This window comes from Melanostigma gelatinosum (genome assembly GCF_949748355.1).
Source record: "Melanostigma gelatinosum genome assembly, chromosome: 14".
Classification (NCBI taxonomy): domain Eukaryota; kingdom Metazoa; phylum Chordata; class Actinopteri; order Perciformes; family Zoarcidae; genus Melanostigma; species Melanostigma gelatinosum.
The window spans coordinates 22,640,244-22,656,353 of NC_136647.1; the positions used below are offsets into that span (position 1 = coordinate 22,640,244).

The 16,110-nt window shown below is 42.2% G+C and overlaps 1 protein-coding gene across 1 annotated transcript in view; it reads left to right on the forward strand.

Annotated features, from left to right (window-relative positions):
- Positions 1-16,110, forward strand: part of pknox2 (pbx/knotted 1 homeobox 2) — a 108,413-nt gene that overhangs the window by 52,439 nt on the left and 39,864 nt on the right. Inside the window, exons 3-4 of the mRNA XM_079283953.1 lie at positions 7,366-7,472; positions 10,089-10,225. Coding sequence (XP_079140079.1) covers positions 7,386-7,472; positions 10,089-10,225 — 224 coding nt within the window. The 5' untranslated portion in view covers positions 7,366-7,385. The remainder of the gene's footprint in view (positions 1-7,365; positions 7,473-10,088; positions 10,226-16,110) is intronic.

Below are 16,110 nucleotides of genomic sequence, written 5' to 3' on the forward strand. Positions count from 1 at the left end.
TGCTCAGGACAGTTGTGGGTGTTGGGCTTAGTAGTTCCTGAAACAAAACATTTGAAATGTAAAGCTGTATTCTGTAATGTTTAAAGATCAAAGCTTTCTGATATGCTTAGTTGCACATAAAATGCTAGTTTGTTGAGATTAGTTGTCATATTTATGAAATTGCACTTAATCCTAATTTTCTGAAAATATATTTCCCTTTTTTAAATAAACTAATTCAAGTTGCCCCCCACAAACACAAATGATGAACCTTATCTATTGCAAAGAGCTGTGATGCATTTTCTTTGAAGACCGATGGGAGGAGGAGTATGGCTGCATTCACCAACTGGCCTGCAAATGACAAATCATTTTTCAATAAATGTCACAATTCTGATTCTGCAAAGTTTTGAGACTGTCATACCAATTTCCTCAGGAGTGTTGATTTGGATAACAGTATCTAGGTAAACGTCAAGTCAACTTTTTAGAGCACTTCTACACAAAACACAGTGTATGGGATATTCTAAAAGGCTTAAAGGGAAAATGGATTAATGAGGCAATTTATTGGTTTGAAATTATTTGTAAACTGGCTACTTATAAAACCATCTTGTTGTACACGTCGTTTCTCAACTCCAGTCTCACATCTTAAGTTGCTCATCAGACTGTAAACAAACAGCGCACTGAAAAGGAAGTCTGGGCCTGGATATCTGCCGGCTACACTGGAACCACAGAAATACAGCCCCTTTCCCCGGGGGCATATGCGTTGTCAAACCAATAGCTAATTGTTCCCAAATTGCCCTCTGTCTTAAGTTCTGGTTCAGCTGGTTCACCTGTCCATTTCAGGGTCTGAGGTCCACCCACCACAGTCTCACAAAATCCTGTGGGAAACACTGGACCACGTGTTATATATTAGATAAAACACTCACCAAGATTGGAATAGAGAAGCAGGGGAATTCTTTTAAGACCTCTGCAGTAGAGTGTTGTTGAATATCGTGTCTTCTGTACTCTCTGGAGGCATTGGCGAATGATGACCAAGTTGGGCCTCGTCTTTTGGTACTCCTGCTTCATTGTTGCACTGTGGTGGCTCGCACTTCTTTCGTCGTCCCCAGCATCCATTGCATCTGTTTGCTCAGTAATAAATAATGACACAATTAGGACTGAGCTGGAGCATGAAGTATGAAGCATAAAATTCAGTTTGTCTCTATTACTCTTTTCGTCAATGAGAAAATACTTACATATCCAGATCCATAACTTTCATATATATATATATATATATATATATATATATATATATATATACATACACACACATAAATATATATATATATTTGTTGGGTTCTTCATCCAACAAAGTACTCCCACCCTGCAAAGTCTTTGGTCTCGGTTCCTCCAGGTATGCGTCCTCTCTCCTACTCCAGGCCCCCCCCCTCTGCCGTGGTGCTCTGCCCTTTATTCCGTTTCCCAGCCCTGCCTCAATTAGGGGCCTTAAGCACCTGCAGCTGGGTGCATGATGAGGCAGTCTGGGAGCTGTAGTCTCTAGCCCGGCGGCCATTTTGGGTTGTGGGCCCTGATCCTGGGTGAGGATGTAGCGCCCCTCCACAACCTGTCCCCTTGTGATGCCACAATACGCATCAGCTGGCAGCTAACTACCCCACACCCAGATCATGCAAGGTAGTTTTTTTTCTAATTTATCCCATCCCCCACGATTCAACAACTCAAACATGAATTAAGAACCATTTAATATCCCAAAGAACCACATGAAAAACATGTAGAACCATCCAATAGATAAACTGGTTCTTTAGTAGGGGATGGTTCTTCGTGGAACCACACTGCCTTTTAAAGAACCATTTAAGAACCTTTTTTTTCCGTGTGTGTGATGTTGCCCTCAGGATGACACTGGTTGAAGCTTTGCTCTCTCTGTGCTCTCTTTAATGTTGGCATTCGTGCATTAATATACGTGCCTCTGTTTGCATGCATGCCTGTGTGTGTGTGTGTGTGTGTCTGTGTGTGTGTGTGTGTGTGTGTGTGTGTGTGTGTGTGTGTGTGTGTGTGTGTGTGTGTGTGTGTGTGTGTGAATGCGCTCTGATCTGTGTGTTTTCCGATTTCTGTGTTGAGTCGGACCACAGAATGTGTACACAAGGCCCCTCCTCCCCCTGCCCCAATCTCATTACCAGCCCTTCCCTCCACCATTTTACCCAACGCCATCAAGGCCTCTGCTCCCGGTGTTTGCATTGTAAATCAGGCCTGACAATAAGGCCATGATTAGATCCTTCTCATATTCAGAAACACCTGATTTATTTATTCATCTTCCCCTCTCGCATGGGCATCGAGATGCATAATATCTGACCAAGGTGACACAGCCCACTTCCAAATGTTATTCATTGCATTCGCAGGTCAACCTCTTAACCAACAAACTCAAACAGGGCAGATTAAATGAGATTTTGATTGGAGGATGTGCAGAAATGCCCCCCCCTCATGCGCGTACATGTGATACCAGATCTGGGATCAGAATGGGTGCTGCAATCCGTCACGGTTTCAACATTGTGAGTGAGTGAATCTAGCCTCGGGTGGAAAAACTATGATACGGCTTCTTTGTTTTCATGAATATGCGCAAGATATTATTTATGAAAAACCTTCAGGAATCTGAGAAGATTAAATTGATCTCTAAATCAGACACGCCTTTGTACTGATGTTGTTTGGGTTTTTAAGAAATTGGCATTGTGGGTAATGGGCTCATTTCTCTGTCTGTGAAATTATTTCATTTTTTTCCCAAACTGTGGGTTATGAGAGCAAATGGACTGTCTATCATTTGATTCAGAGGCTTTTACTAGTCAGCTGAAAACAGCATGCAAATGTTGATGAAGAGGGTCTGAAGAAGAGCTCGTTGGTAATCAATATTAAATGAAGTAAACACAAATATCAACACAATTTATTTTAAACAAATGAACTATTAGATCAAATACGACTTGAAACAAATAAAACACAAACCTAAAAACAAAGTGTATTTCACTATAGTTCCTGCATTCTGGTTATGCATACATAAAGTAAAATAAATTTATATAGGATGATATAGGATGACCAAATATTAGAATATAATGGAACTAATTGAGTAAGGCTCTCAGGCATTCTGTATTGCTTTCAAGTATGTATTCTGCTGTTGATCAGTTTTGTCATTTATGTTATCTCTGCTGAGTCAACACACATGTAGGCGTGATTTCAGAAAGATTTCAACATTTTCTGCACATTAAATATATATTCCACATTTCTGTGTTCTCTGAGAAGTTGTAATATTTTGAGGAACAAAAAAATCATAAAAATACGAGAATATTTCAAGAACAAAAATAACCTGCCCTATGCATCACAGTATTGCTCTGCTGTATGGTCGTGTGAAATCCCTCCATTGTGTTGCTAGTTGTCCACACGAATGTAACTTCACCTCCGATAAAGTGCAGCTCACAACTGCTTCCCAAAGCTTTTCAATGGCAGCCTGGAGTCTGGAGACAGACGTCTGTAAGCTAGGGGATGTGGAGACGGTGACAGAGCTATCAGGCTCATGCTATGATAATATTATGACTTAATACTCTAAATCGCTGATTGATATTAATATAAACAGTGGCTCTAATACTCTGTCGTAGTTGACAGACTCGAATTCTGCCTTAGGTTTTATCTTCTATCACTAATTGCAAAGGACTGAGTGATGAAGTGGGGACAGGTGAGCAGGAGGTCAGGTGAGGTCAGGGCTAACGAGGGACAGGTGAAACCAATCAGGGCGGGCCGACCATCACAACTTATTTGAAATGAGAGGACAGGTGAGTAACAAAATATAATATATAACATATAAACACATGAATTAATCAATCAAACAAAGGAGAGACACGAGCTGGGCATATTATGACACAACAAACATTCACATTGATCCAGACTGAAATACCCCACAGCTGTGGAATGGATTGACAAAAGATGAGATATAAGCAATCGTGGTTCCCAGACAACAAACCCTCATGACCCCCTGACTTTTCTTTAAGCGTCACCATTTGTGGTTTTGGGAGAAATGTTTTGGGATTACCATGAAATTTGAAGCAAGATAATAATTTTCCCCCTCAGAATGAAATGTAATAACTCTGGTGATTTCATCAGAGCAACGTTTGGCTGTTTAAGTATTTTGGTTTATGACCAAATACCTGCAAAACTAATTACATTACCAACAAACTCAGCTTTGTGACAATGGTAACCATTTAACCAGTGTGCGAAATACCCAGTGGCAATCGGAGACCCCCCGACATTTTGCTGTTGATGCTTTCAGGGGTCTGAAGTGTCAATCAAGGGGTCTCAGTACTCCCGAGACCCCCCGTATTCAGCACACACCTCCTAAACATTACAGCTTTGGCTAGAGGCTGTAAAGTTCTTAGGCTGTGAAAAAAAGGAAGAAGTGATGATGAAAATAATGAACTGCTTGCTTGGCGGAGGCAAACATCCATGAGGCGCTAATTCTAGTTATATGTTCATTCTTGCGACACTCATCATACTGCCCTCCACTTCAGTCCTCACCCAGTCTGAGTTTGGTAGGAGAGAGAGTTGAGCTGTGTTCAAGAGGCGCTTTACAAATCAAAACATCACAGTCTTAGCGGCATCAAGTCACCAACGTGGGGCTATTGTCAGTTTCACGTGTGAGGATTGAATGTACCTGTGTCTCAGTCAACCCCGACACCTCCTGTTCACTGCTTCGTTGGTATGAATTTGCAGAGTGTTGATAAATCACCATGAGAGAGGGTCACATCGTTGTCTGCTTTTAATGATCTGGTGCTAACATCCTGCCGGGTCACAAGCTGGAGTGCAGGGATTGTTCTCTGTGTTGACGGTAAATCACAAGGAGGATCATCGCCTTGGTTGGTAGCAGAAAGCATTCCCATCCCACGTTTGATAGAAGTTCAACACCGTACAATGAATTCACCCTCAAACCAAAGCGGACAAGGAAAAGCTTTGGACACGGTTGAAGTGTGGAGGCCAGAGGCAGTGATCACATCATACGTGACCAGATATGGATTTTCATTCCACTGCAGAGTGTTGAACGGGGTGAAACTGCAGCGCTGCCACTGACTAACCTTACATCAATACAGCAGAGAGCCATTCCATGCCTGAGAATCGTTGGAAAATTGAATGCTGAATAGACACAGAATCCGATGAAAGAGTACCACGGCCTCCAATCCAAAGTCGCAAAACCCTTTGATGTTTGCAGGACTAATTTTATGCCTACTTCTCATTTTCCATTTTATGCTTGCTTTTGAATTTTCATTGCGACTACAGGCACTTTTCAATTGATATGCATTATGAACTCTGTAATAATTCAACGGCCTTTGTTGAGGAACAAACATGTCATGTGTCCTCAAAGTGAATTTTACCACTTATTGTGTGAGCGTACAGCGTTGGCGAGTTCAGAGAGAGCGGTTGCCAGACGATTATTGTGGATTTGTACTTTCAGTTTCATGGGGCAAGATTTTTTCTGCGTGTTTAATTTCACCGTTAAACGTCTTGTCTGTTGGTGTTTTTGCAGTGTTCTTGTATGTACATTCACGCTTCAGCAGCCATAGCATGGCACGTGTTTGTGCTCATTATGTCCCTGTGTGTGCATACAGTATTTATGGATGCACGATTGCCTGCTCAAATTTGGCATTTGGTGGCCCGTTCCTTGGAGGGCTGGGCTAAACTTGAGAGGCTGCCTAAAATACAGTGCAGTAATTGGAATTGCTTTATCTTCAGTCTCATCAATTAATGTGCAATTTTCCATTTAATCACTAACACGCTCGCTGCATTTGCAATTAAAATGAGGACTGATAACAGAGAAGATGCCTCTCAGCTGATACCGGTTGGAATGAGAACAGAAACCAGGAGACGCAATCAGTACACCAAAATGACTCATGGAGACATGCACATGGCACACAAACAAGCGTGAACACACACAGTGCAAACAGTCGTGCACACACACACATGTGCGTACGCAGCACGCGTGGAGCTCAGTATGACGTTATAAAACATGCAGATTTGCAGAGTTGCCTCGTCTCTGACGGGACAGTACTGTTCCTGTAGTATTCGTATGTAGTGAGTACTTTATGGTATATTTCATTTTGTATGACATCACTAAATGATATTCCTTTTATAGTATTTCTGAGATCCTTGAATGGCTATTGTTGGAAGATTAAAGTTCTCTTTTATCAGTCCATAACTCAAACCTCTGTCGCAAATCCGGGGCTTTAGCGGTCTGGCAGATTTACTGCACATCTTCATGTCCTGAAGCGGTAGATCTGAACCGTTGTTGCAACCGGCACAGAGATTTCTCTCAGATGTTCCAGTTGCATTTCACTCGTTCACAGTCAAGCGTGTCCCTCCACGTCAATACGTCATGCAGTCCGAGTGCACCAGTCCGTTGTAATTGCTGCCTGCCTTTCATGGCCACACAAGGCTCAATGTGGCAGTAGAAGAGATATTTCCAATAAGTCCAGGGGCTGAAGGTAACCAGCCAACATTTGGATTTACATTCATCTTTTATAAAGGTTAAAACTATACAATGTGAAAAATAAAAGGTTCTGTTAAGTTTACCCCTTAACATTTATCAAAACACCCTTTCACCCCCTCACGTCAAACAGTTATTTTACAGCACATTTCCATGCAGGGTGTACACATAGGTTGCATATAGCTTTAGGATGGAGCACCTGCTGAGCTCCCCTATAGTAAGATGGGGCGATGGCAGGGGGTCCGTGTGTGTGTGTGTGTGTGTAACATACCCCTGAACCAATTAGCTCCTTCAGTAGGGGTGGGCGTGATTGTTACAGCCGTGTTCCGCAGGGTACCGCCCTCAGCCCTGTGGGGTCCCGGCCAATAGCAATTAGCCCGCCAACAAGAGCCCTAATTAGCCCTCTTGATTGGCTCGGTAACGGCGCGACAACAACATCAGCAGCCAACACATAGAGGCGACCACGGTGACCCCACCAAGACGCTTTGCTTTAAAGCCAGCTGTACTGTAATTGGTAAACAAGCATGGCGGTCGGTAATTAGTAAACAAGTGGTCGGGTTTGTTTGCGCCGTCATTATGAACCCGCTGGTTTGTAAAGTATTTCTGTAAAAAGCGCTCCGTGATTAAGTCTGCTTTGTTTTCTCTCTGCTCTGCAGCATTGTTAGATCACTCAGTATTAATGCAGCATCCCGGCTGACTGTCGGCTCTATGCAACACATGCAGAGGAGATGGAGCAAAGAATTCAATTTGTAAATGAAGAAGGGGGAAGAGAAGAGTGAGAATCATTATTTAATCATAGCAGCGCCTGGTGGCTGCTGCTGTAAAATACTTCAGTCATTCCTTGCACTGGATTTATGTTGCCCTTGTTTTTGTCTCTTTCCCAGTCTAAATGTGAAGCTATCCCATGATGCAACATGCGTCCCCAGCACCTGCAGTGACAATGATGGCCACCCAGAGCGTTCCTCCACCATCGTACCAGGAGAGTCAACAGGTCAGAGGCTTCATCAGAATTTGACCTCATGGTACCTGAGAGTGAATGTTGAAGGCCTGTATTTGCAGGTCTCATTGGAAGCGATGGGGCTTTTCTGTCAGAGTTAGAACAGTCTTAACTGTTTCGGTAGATGTCTGTGTGTTATCTGTGCTCTTTATCCTGGTTCGAGTGGGCGGGGCTCAGGTGAAAACATATATTGTTGTTCAGCTAAAAGTGTGAATCATCATCTGATGACAAACAAATCAATCAAGCAGATTAGCGTTCAGCTTTCCCCCCCGAAACTTTAACATAGATTGCTGCTCATTTAGTCTTGATCATTTATATGCAGTGATTTAATGACCTTTCATTTTTAGAGCAGGCAGCTGATATTCTTTTGTGCAAGAAAAAAATAAGTTAATGCTCCTTCCAACTAACACTGTCATGGTAATCAGTAAATGACACAAATATACACTGTAAGTCGAAGAATGTGTTTATGGGAGATAATGAATTGCTTACACAGACTCTATAGTATTTAAGTAATATTTACAACAGTACACATAAATATGATAATAAGACTCACATGTCTATAATGCATTATAAACATACTTATAACGTGTTAAAATGTGCTGATAGTATATAATTATACTTCTAAGCACTAATCAATATTCATAATGCTTTATGACAATAATATTAACACATCAAAAAGCATTTCATGACCAATACGGTCAAGTGTCATAATACTTTATAATTGCTGGTCAGAATCCTCGTGTATTATAATTCCCATAGTTGATAACATAACACAATGTATTATAACCACTGTTATAATTATTTATAATGTGATTATAAGTTACTCTAAGTGGTCATTAATTCAAGTAAGAATGAATTCCTTTTTATGTTTATCTTGTATACAGAAGCTTTAATGATGTATCTTTACTTACGCCGTGCTATAAACCGATTATAACACCTTTTAAGCATGTTTATGATGTGTTATAGACGGGTGTGGACAGGAAGTGTAAACCACTCACAGTTAATCCTCGGCTTTTGTTGAAGTGGCATTACTTCCTCACAGACACAAATGCTTTATGTCTAATCGTGATAATAATGACAACTAACTATATCTTACTTTCTTGCCACAAAGTCATCTGCTGACAAATCAAAATACAGTATTTCATAACTCCCTTTTAGAGCTCTAACCAGCACAACTCCAATACAGCTGACATCCCAAATGGAAGTCTCTACAGGAATATTACAATTATTTTTCATCAGGTTGAATTGCATTTCATAATTAAGACAAGAGTGATACATACTGTATGTCAAAGTGTGAGGATAAGAGGTCGAGCCCCAGCCTGCCGTGTTCAACACAACACGTGATGCCACCAAGAGGTCATTGTAATTACTGTAGCCTTAACTGTGTCTGTGTGTAACACTGCAGACCCTCCCATGGAGGGGAGGTGGAGCGGGTTCTCCCGGCCGCCTAAACCCTCCTTTTGGTCCACACCACCTCTGTCTGCTTTCGCCCAGAGGATTAGTGCCGTGGGAGAGCTCCCGAGCTGCAGTCTGCGCGCTCGGCAAATGCAAATGAGAGCTAGTTAAGTGTGAAGAAGCTAATTTATTTCCCATTTGGTGCTCGAAGGTGGGGTGAAGCTTCCTCCCACCCCACCCCGACGCAAAAACAAGACAACGGGGCTGGGGGTTGTTAGACTCATATCCTCAGAGAGAACGGCTGAGAGACAAAGTGGGGTGGAGAGAGATGAAGAAGACAATGGATTGTATTGGTAAAGCGTGTTCGCTCCCCTGGCCACCCAACAAATATCACCCAAAGAACAGATTCTACAATGATTCCTCCATCAACCAGCACTGGTACTGTCGTTCTCCAGAGCAACAGAAATACCGTATGTGTGGTTCAGCAGTATGGCCTGTTGTGAACATATTGCTCATTGAATATTTATCATCTAACAGGACTCTATAGGAGACCGGAGCGTGCCTTGTTCAATTACTGGATCTATCCGATCTCATTCATTTTGCTTAACAGCTTCAGTACGAGGCTACTGATGTCGGCAACAATGATTTATTCCAGCTACATCCTCGTTGCTAGTCAGTTGAATGTTGCACCTGATTGCTTTTGAAAAGTCAAACTGCTCGATTATTCCAAGAAGTAGAAGAAGTCCATGTTAAGATTGTACATCGTTGATAAACCTGTTATTTCGGTCATGATTGACAGGGGGAGCAGGTTTGGCCTTTTATTAGCAGCTGGGAACCAAAGGATCCATTTCACTCTCCCCCAACATCAACTCTTAAGGCCTTTTAAATACCGCAAATATATGCCTCAACCAATCACGCTGTGCTTGATTAAAAATGTTCACAAATGGACACAACACAGAGGCTCCGTACTCTGAACCAAGATGGCAAACTTTATTACTCTCAACCTTGCCAAAGCACCAAAGACCAGATCCATTGGTTTTAATGCGAAATAATCCCAGGCAGGAATTTAGCGTGTTCATGTTGTTTATTCGGCACATCCAGGATGTATGAACGCCTTTAAGCCAAAGAACCAACCGGAAAACCACCTGAACAGCAACAAAATATACCGTTGTTTAAATGCAAAGTTGATTTTGTCATTGTTTTCTCGGTCACCAGATGACGGGCACCACTCAGCAGAACCCCAAGACCCCACAGGTCCATATCCCAGCAGCCTCTGCAACAGGAAATACCTCTGTCAGTGTCACCCTTGACCCCCAGGCCCAGCTTGAGTCTGACAAGAGGGCCGTTTACAGGTTGGTTCAATCTCCCATGAGAGGTTCATGTGTCATAATTCTGTCCTGGGTGAATGATGATATTGTAAATCATGGAATGATGAATTCACTTTGCCTTTAGGTAAATAGATGTGAGTGCTTGTCAATGTGGACCATTCTGCCCTTGCATTTCCCTTCTCTTCCCTTCTCTTCTCTTTGAAATGATGATTGCATTTCCTCTCTAGCCTGATACAAAACATTGTACTAAATTGACTTGATGTGCTACTTGCTGATGAAGGCCACAAGCACTGGTGTGTTAATTAATATGTTCCCTTAAACAAGCCATGACTTAACCCTTTTTAACCCTTAGATGCATAAGATGCATGAGAAAACAACCTCACCGGGTCAAAAATGACCCGGTGAGGTTGTTTTCTTGAAATATCTTCGTAATGAAAAATTGTTATCATTTCATATTCCAGGTATTCCTCAAAAAACATGTTTTTGATATAATGCCATTTACATTTTTAACTTACCTTTTATACATTTTAAGAAATTGTAGTTTTTGTATTGCTACCCCAAGCTTCCATAAGTGGGTCAAAAATGACCCGCATGCATTTTCTATGGAATCCAATGGGAACCTTTGATTCTTATCAACTGTTTCTGTCAGGAATAAATTAACTGTGGACCACACAGACTATATCAGAAGTGTCACCCCTCAGGAAGATTATTTTACACAGCAAGACCTGATACGTGTAAGTATTATCTTCATATAATATTGTGTGTGTCTTTCGTGACTGTTGTTATTATTTATCAACAAATTAGCCTACTTTATAACTAGCTAACACTAGCTAGCTAACTAAGTTAGCTAACATTCCTATATGTAGTGTGTGTGTGTGTGTGTGTGTGTATTTATTTATATAGCTACATATTGATCTATTGAAAACATTACTCTTATGTTTCCTCATCCAAGGTGTCATGGCTGCTAGATACACAGCTGAAATGGTCCTACAGATGCTGGATGATGGAGAGGCAGTAACGGGGTTGGACTCCGAGTCTGAAATTTCTGATGATGAGGACCCAGACTATTGTCCAGGTGGCAGTGGCAGTCGTCCACCTGGAAATCCAACTGAACAGGATCAATCTGACTCAGAAGATTCCTCTTCTGTGTCCTCTGAAGAAGAAAGTGTCCAAATCATGTCCAACAGAATGAGTCGGAAGGGCTCTTACTGGAGCGAGTTACCTCCCACCCAGGGCAGAACACAGAGCCACAATATCCTCAGAAGTCGGTCAGGGCCTGCACAAGGGCTTAGCACCACTGTCTCACCAAAAGACGCATGGGAGCTCTTTATCACTGATGATATAATACAAGAGGTGATGAAGTGCACAAACTTGGAAGGACGGAGAGTAGCAACAGCTAGAGGAAAATAATGGAAAAATGTCACCAAAGATGAATTCATGGCCTTCATTGGATTGACCCTGCTTGCAGGAAGTGAGAAGAACTGGGATGTATCAGTCCGTGAGCTGTTTGGGAGTCCTCTACATAATCCCATGTACAAGGCCACTATGGCTGTTGGAAGATTTGAAGACATTCGCCGTACCTTGCGCTTCGATGATAAGAGGACCAGAGCCTTCCGACTGGAAACAGACCATATGGCAGCCTTCCGCTATGTATGGGACCTGTTCCTGGTCAACTGCAGACAGTGATTCATCCCCAGTGATTGTGTCACTGTGGACGAACAGCTTGTGCCATTCAGGGGTAGGTGCAAGTTTCTACAGTACATGCCAAGCAAGCCGCCAAGTACGGCCTAAAGATCTTCTGGGTTTGTGATGCACGCATCCCCTATGCAATAGATGGTATAGTTTACACGGGGAGACAACCAGGGGAAGAAGTTCAGAAGAATCTGGGGGAAAACATTGTCCAGCAGTTGTGTAGTAGATTTAGAAACACAGGTCGCAACATCACCATGGATAACTTTTTCACCAGTGTGCCTCTTGCGCAGCATCTCCTGGAGAAGGATCTCACTCTTGTGGGGACTCTACGTCAGAACAAGCCAGACATCCCTCCTCTGATGAAGCCTTCCAAGTCCAGGGAGGTTCACAGCACAGAGTTTGGATTCAACGACAGCCTTACCATGGTCAGCTATGTCAGAAAGAAAGGAAAAGCTGTTGTGCTCCTGAGCACGATGCACCACGACAAAGTAGTGGATGAAAATAGCAGAAAGAAAAAACCAGAAGTGATCACATTTTACAACAAGACGGAAGGAGGTGTAGACACCACTGACCAGATGGTTGGCACCTACACCTGCAAGCGCCAAACACAGAGGTGGCCCATGGTGCTGTGGTACAACATAATTGACATCGCCACCTTGAATGCCTACACCTTTTTCACGGCTCAGCACCCAGAATTCAAGAGCGGCATCACCAATGCACGACGGCTCTTCCTCAAAGAGCTGTCAAAGGAGCTTGTCACACCACACATGAGGAGTCGACTGGAAGGCTGCCCGCAACTGCAAACCCCGATTATTGAAGCAATGGAAAGGTGTGGGGTGACAAAAGCCACAGCCCAGCCACAGGAAAGAAGCAGACAGGGCCAACCAAAGAGAAAGAGGTGTCAGATCTGCCCAAGTAACAAAGATCGCAAAGTCAACAATAGGTGTGGGAAATGCAATGTACCTGTGTGCAATGATCACAGCCAGAAACGGGTAGTTTGTCTGAACTGCTTACAGTGATGTGACAAGAAGGCAAAACATGGAAAAGAGAGAGGAACTGTCAATGACTGGACAGTTACACACAATGGATGTTCACATTTTTCTATTGCTGTTCTGGGTAATTTTCTTTTTCAAAATGTTAAAAGGTGAAAAATAAAGATATTTCAAACATGAAATCATTCTTGTGTGGTCCTAAATAAAATACAAAATATTATACAAGTGATTATTCTGAACCAAAATGACAAAAATGGCATAACAACACATTTTTTCTAATATGGGTCATTTTTGACCCACTTATGGAAGAGTGTAGGGTCCAGTCACTCGTGCATCTAAGGGTTAAAAACTGTTCTTGAAGTGCCTCTTTCAATTTTCACTTAGTGTCGTTGGTAAACTAAAGAGCACCTTCAGTAAAGGCTTTCACTCATCAAAGGCGAGCAGAAGCACCCTCAATTTACTTTTCTTTTCTTTGAATAAATTAAGTCTGAAATAAGCATTTGATGTGCTGGCAGCAGTCAGGCTGTTTCTCTGACTCCTGCATAGTGTGGACTGGGAGTCTGACTCTGATTATTAGGGTGAGACAATGAATGAATGGATACATGAATGAATGCTTTCTAGTCATCGTATTGGGCAACACGTTAACCCCTCCCACCTCGTCAAATACAGATGATTGGTCGGTGGCCCTACGCTTCAAAATGTGACGCTCTACGTACACCTCTAGATTCCGTTTTCGGATGAGCCTATTTCCACCGTTTCATGTATCTTTTCAAAATAAACTTTTGTCTTCACAGGAAACTGCTTGGTTAGCTTTAGGAAACGATAGTGGTTTGGGTTCAAATAAGTACGTTTTTTATGTTTACGTAATCTATGTAATCTACGTTATTTTACGTCACATAATTTATATGTTGACTTAAAATAAATCTGACTTTTGGTTTCACACTGGACATTACCAGCGGTCCCGTGTTTTTTTATAAACCCTCCAACCTGACATAATATCTCTTCATGCTACGTCACCAGACTTCCTAACCACGGCCATGTAGAGCGTCATAGTTTGAAGGGTAGAGACACTGACTAAGCTCCTGTTTTTGACAGCTTGGGAGTGACAACGGACTGTATTTGGTTATAAAAACCCAAGAGGGGTAACACATTTAAATCTAGTGATGTTCATTTGGTAAACAGCGTTGTTTTGTGTAAGGTAATTGTAAAACGCAATTTATTTCTCTTTCACGCCAACAGTCATTTTCAAAGGTAAGCATCGCTCTCCAAGTGGTAAAGTGCTCATTCTGGAAGTAAGCTACGAGTTGGCTAAGACTTTTTGGTTTTGAGAAAGTCCAAATGTATATGAACCTACTGAGTGGGGCCAATGCACTTTTGTGAAAAAAGATTCCAAGTGTCAAATCAATACATTTGAACCATCTTTGTGTACTGGTTCAGTGTGGAATTTCTGGAAAGAATCCTTTTTCATTCTCAAAAATATTAGTGCACTCTCTCTAAAGGGACAGTGTATAGGATTTAGTGCCATGTAGTGGTGTGGTTGCAGATTTCACCCAACTGTATAACCCTCCGCTCACTCAGCCCTGTCCAAGACTGTAACATGAGGTGCAGAGGGCAAAACCTTCAGAGGCAATTATCACCATAATAACACTATTTTAGCAGCAAAGAAAGTCAGTCGGCGGCCGGCGGTTCCACGGTTTTGCACTCAGTGGCTCACGTGTGGAAGAACTACGGTGGCCTTCAGGTGACGGAAAAAACACCAAAGGCTCTATCTTGGCTCGTTCTAAGCTCAAGAAAAAGCAAAGATTCTTAGTTTCAGGCCATTATCGTATAATCACTCATAGAATGCTACACACGGTTTCTTTCAGTAAACTTTCAGATTCATTTGCATTAAGCTCTGAGTAAAAGCATTGTGAGATATTCTCTGACAATGTTTACGCTGAGGTGTAGATAAGCTTTTTGCCTTTTCTTTCTCTTTTGTCACCCTATTTTCTTAGGTTGTTTACAGATCAGCCTACAGACATGTGTTCCAAACTGTATTCTTTTATTTACCATGTAGAAGCCCTGGAAGGCACCACCTTGTCAGGAGTGGGAAATAAGCAAGAAAACCACTGCTGGGTGAAACCCAAAGCTCCAGTACAAAAAGATCCCTCCTCTCTCAGCTTATCGCTAGAATATTGATGCACCCTTATAATGAGCTTGTATTATCTATTTATGAAGTAAATTATTCAAAATACAGACATTTTTAATCGAGCCTGTGTCGGCAGCAAACCAACAACTTACTAGATTTGTTGAGTGGAATGAGACGCGAGGCCGCCCAGCAGCCGTCTGGTGCAGCCCGTCTCCTCGGGTCCCACCGCCGGCTATCCACCGCTGCTGTTGGAGGAGGTGTGCGGGGCCCTGTATTCAGGCCTGAGGCGAGCTGCTGTAAAGTCCTCAGCGACTCCTCTGAGATACAAGGCTGCCTTTGATGTGAGCAGCCATGTTTTGAACAGAGGAAGCTCACAGTAGCAGCTAAACACAACAAGAATGTTTGCAGCGCTGATGGACCTTATTATTTATAAGTTAATTTAAATATGGTCTCTCTTGTTGTCTTCTAGAGGGAATATATTAAAGTTAATAATGCTCATGTGCTTTATTAGCATCTTGATTGGCCTCTATAAGAGCCGGGATCTGTGTATCCTGTATTGGATGTGCTGATTAATGTAAAACAGTTTGCACAGAAGTGGACCTGCAGCAGTGTGTATTGATTGTGTGGTGTGTGGCAGTAAAGGGCTGGAACTCACTCTCTTTCTTTCTGAGAGGGACATGAGAATCAACCCCATGTCTGTGTGTATGGAGCTACAGTCAGGACACGGTTAGCTTAGCATAAAGACTGACAGCAGGGCAAGACGGTTAGCCTAGCAGAGTGGGACAAAAATGTCACCCAATATTCTAAAGGTGGCTCGCTAACATGTAACATGTAACATGTGTGTAACTTAGACGTATACAGAAACGTAAAATAATCATTTATGGCAGTGTTAGGCAAACAGCCCGCGAGACAAATCTGGCCCTTGGACAAAATATTTACCCTTCTGTTTGTTTGCATTCAATTTTTTTACATTCATTTCAAAAATAAATCAGCTATGGTAAATAATATAAGTACTACTGTGTAAACATGACATGTGATCTAATAATAATACTAATCAATGCGCCCATGTGAGGTGAGGAATGCGAACCGATGCTACT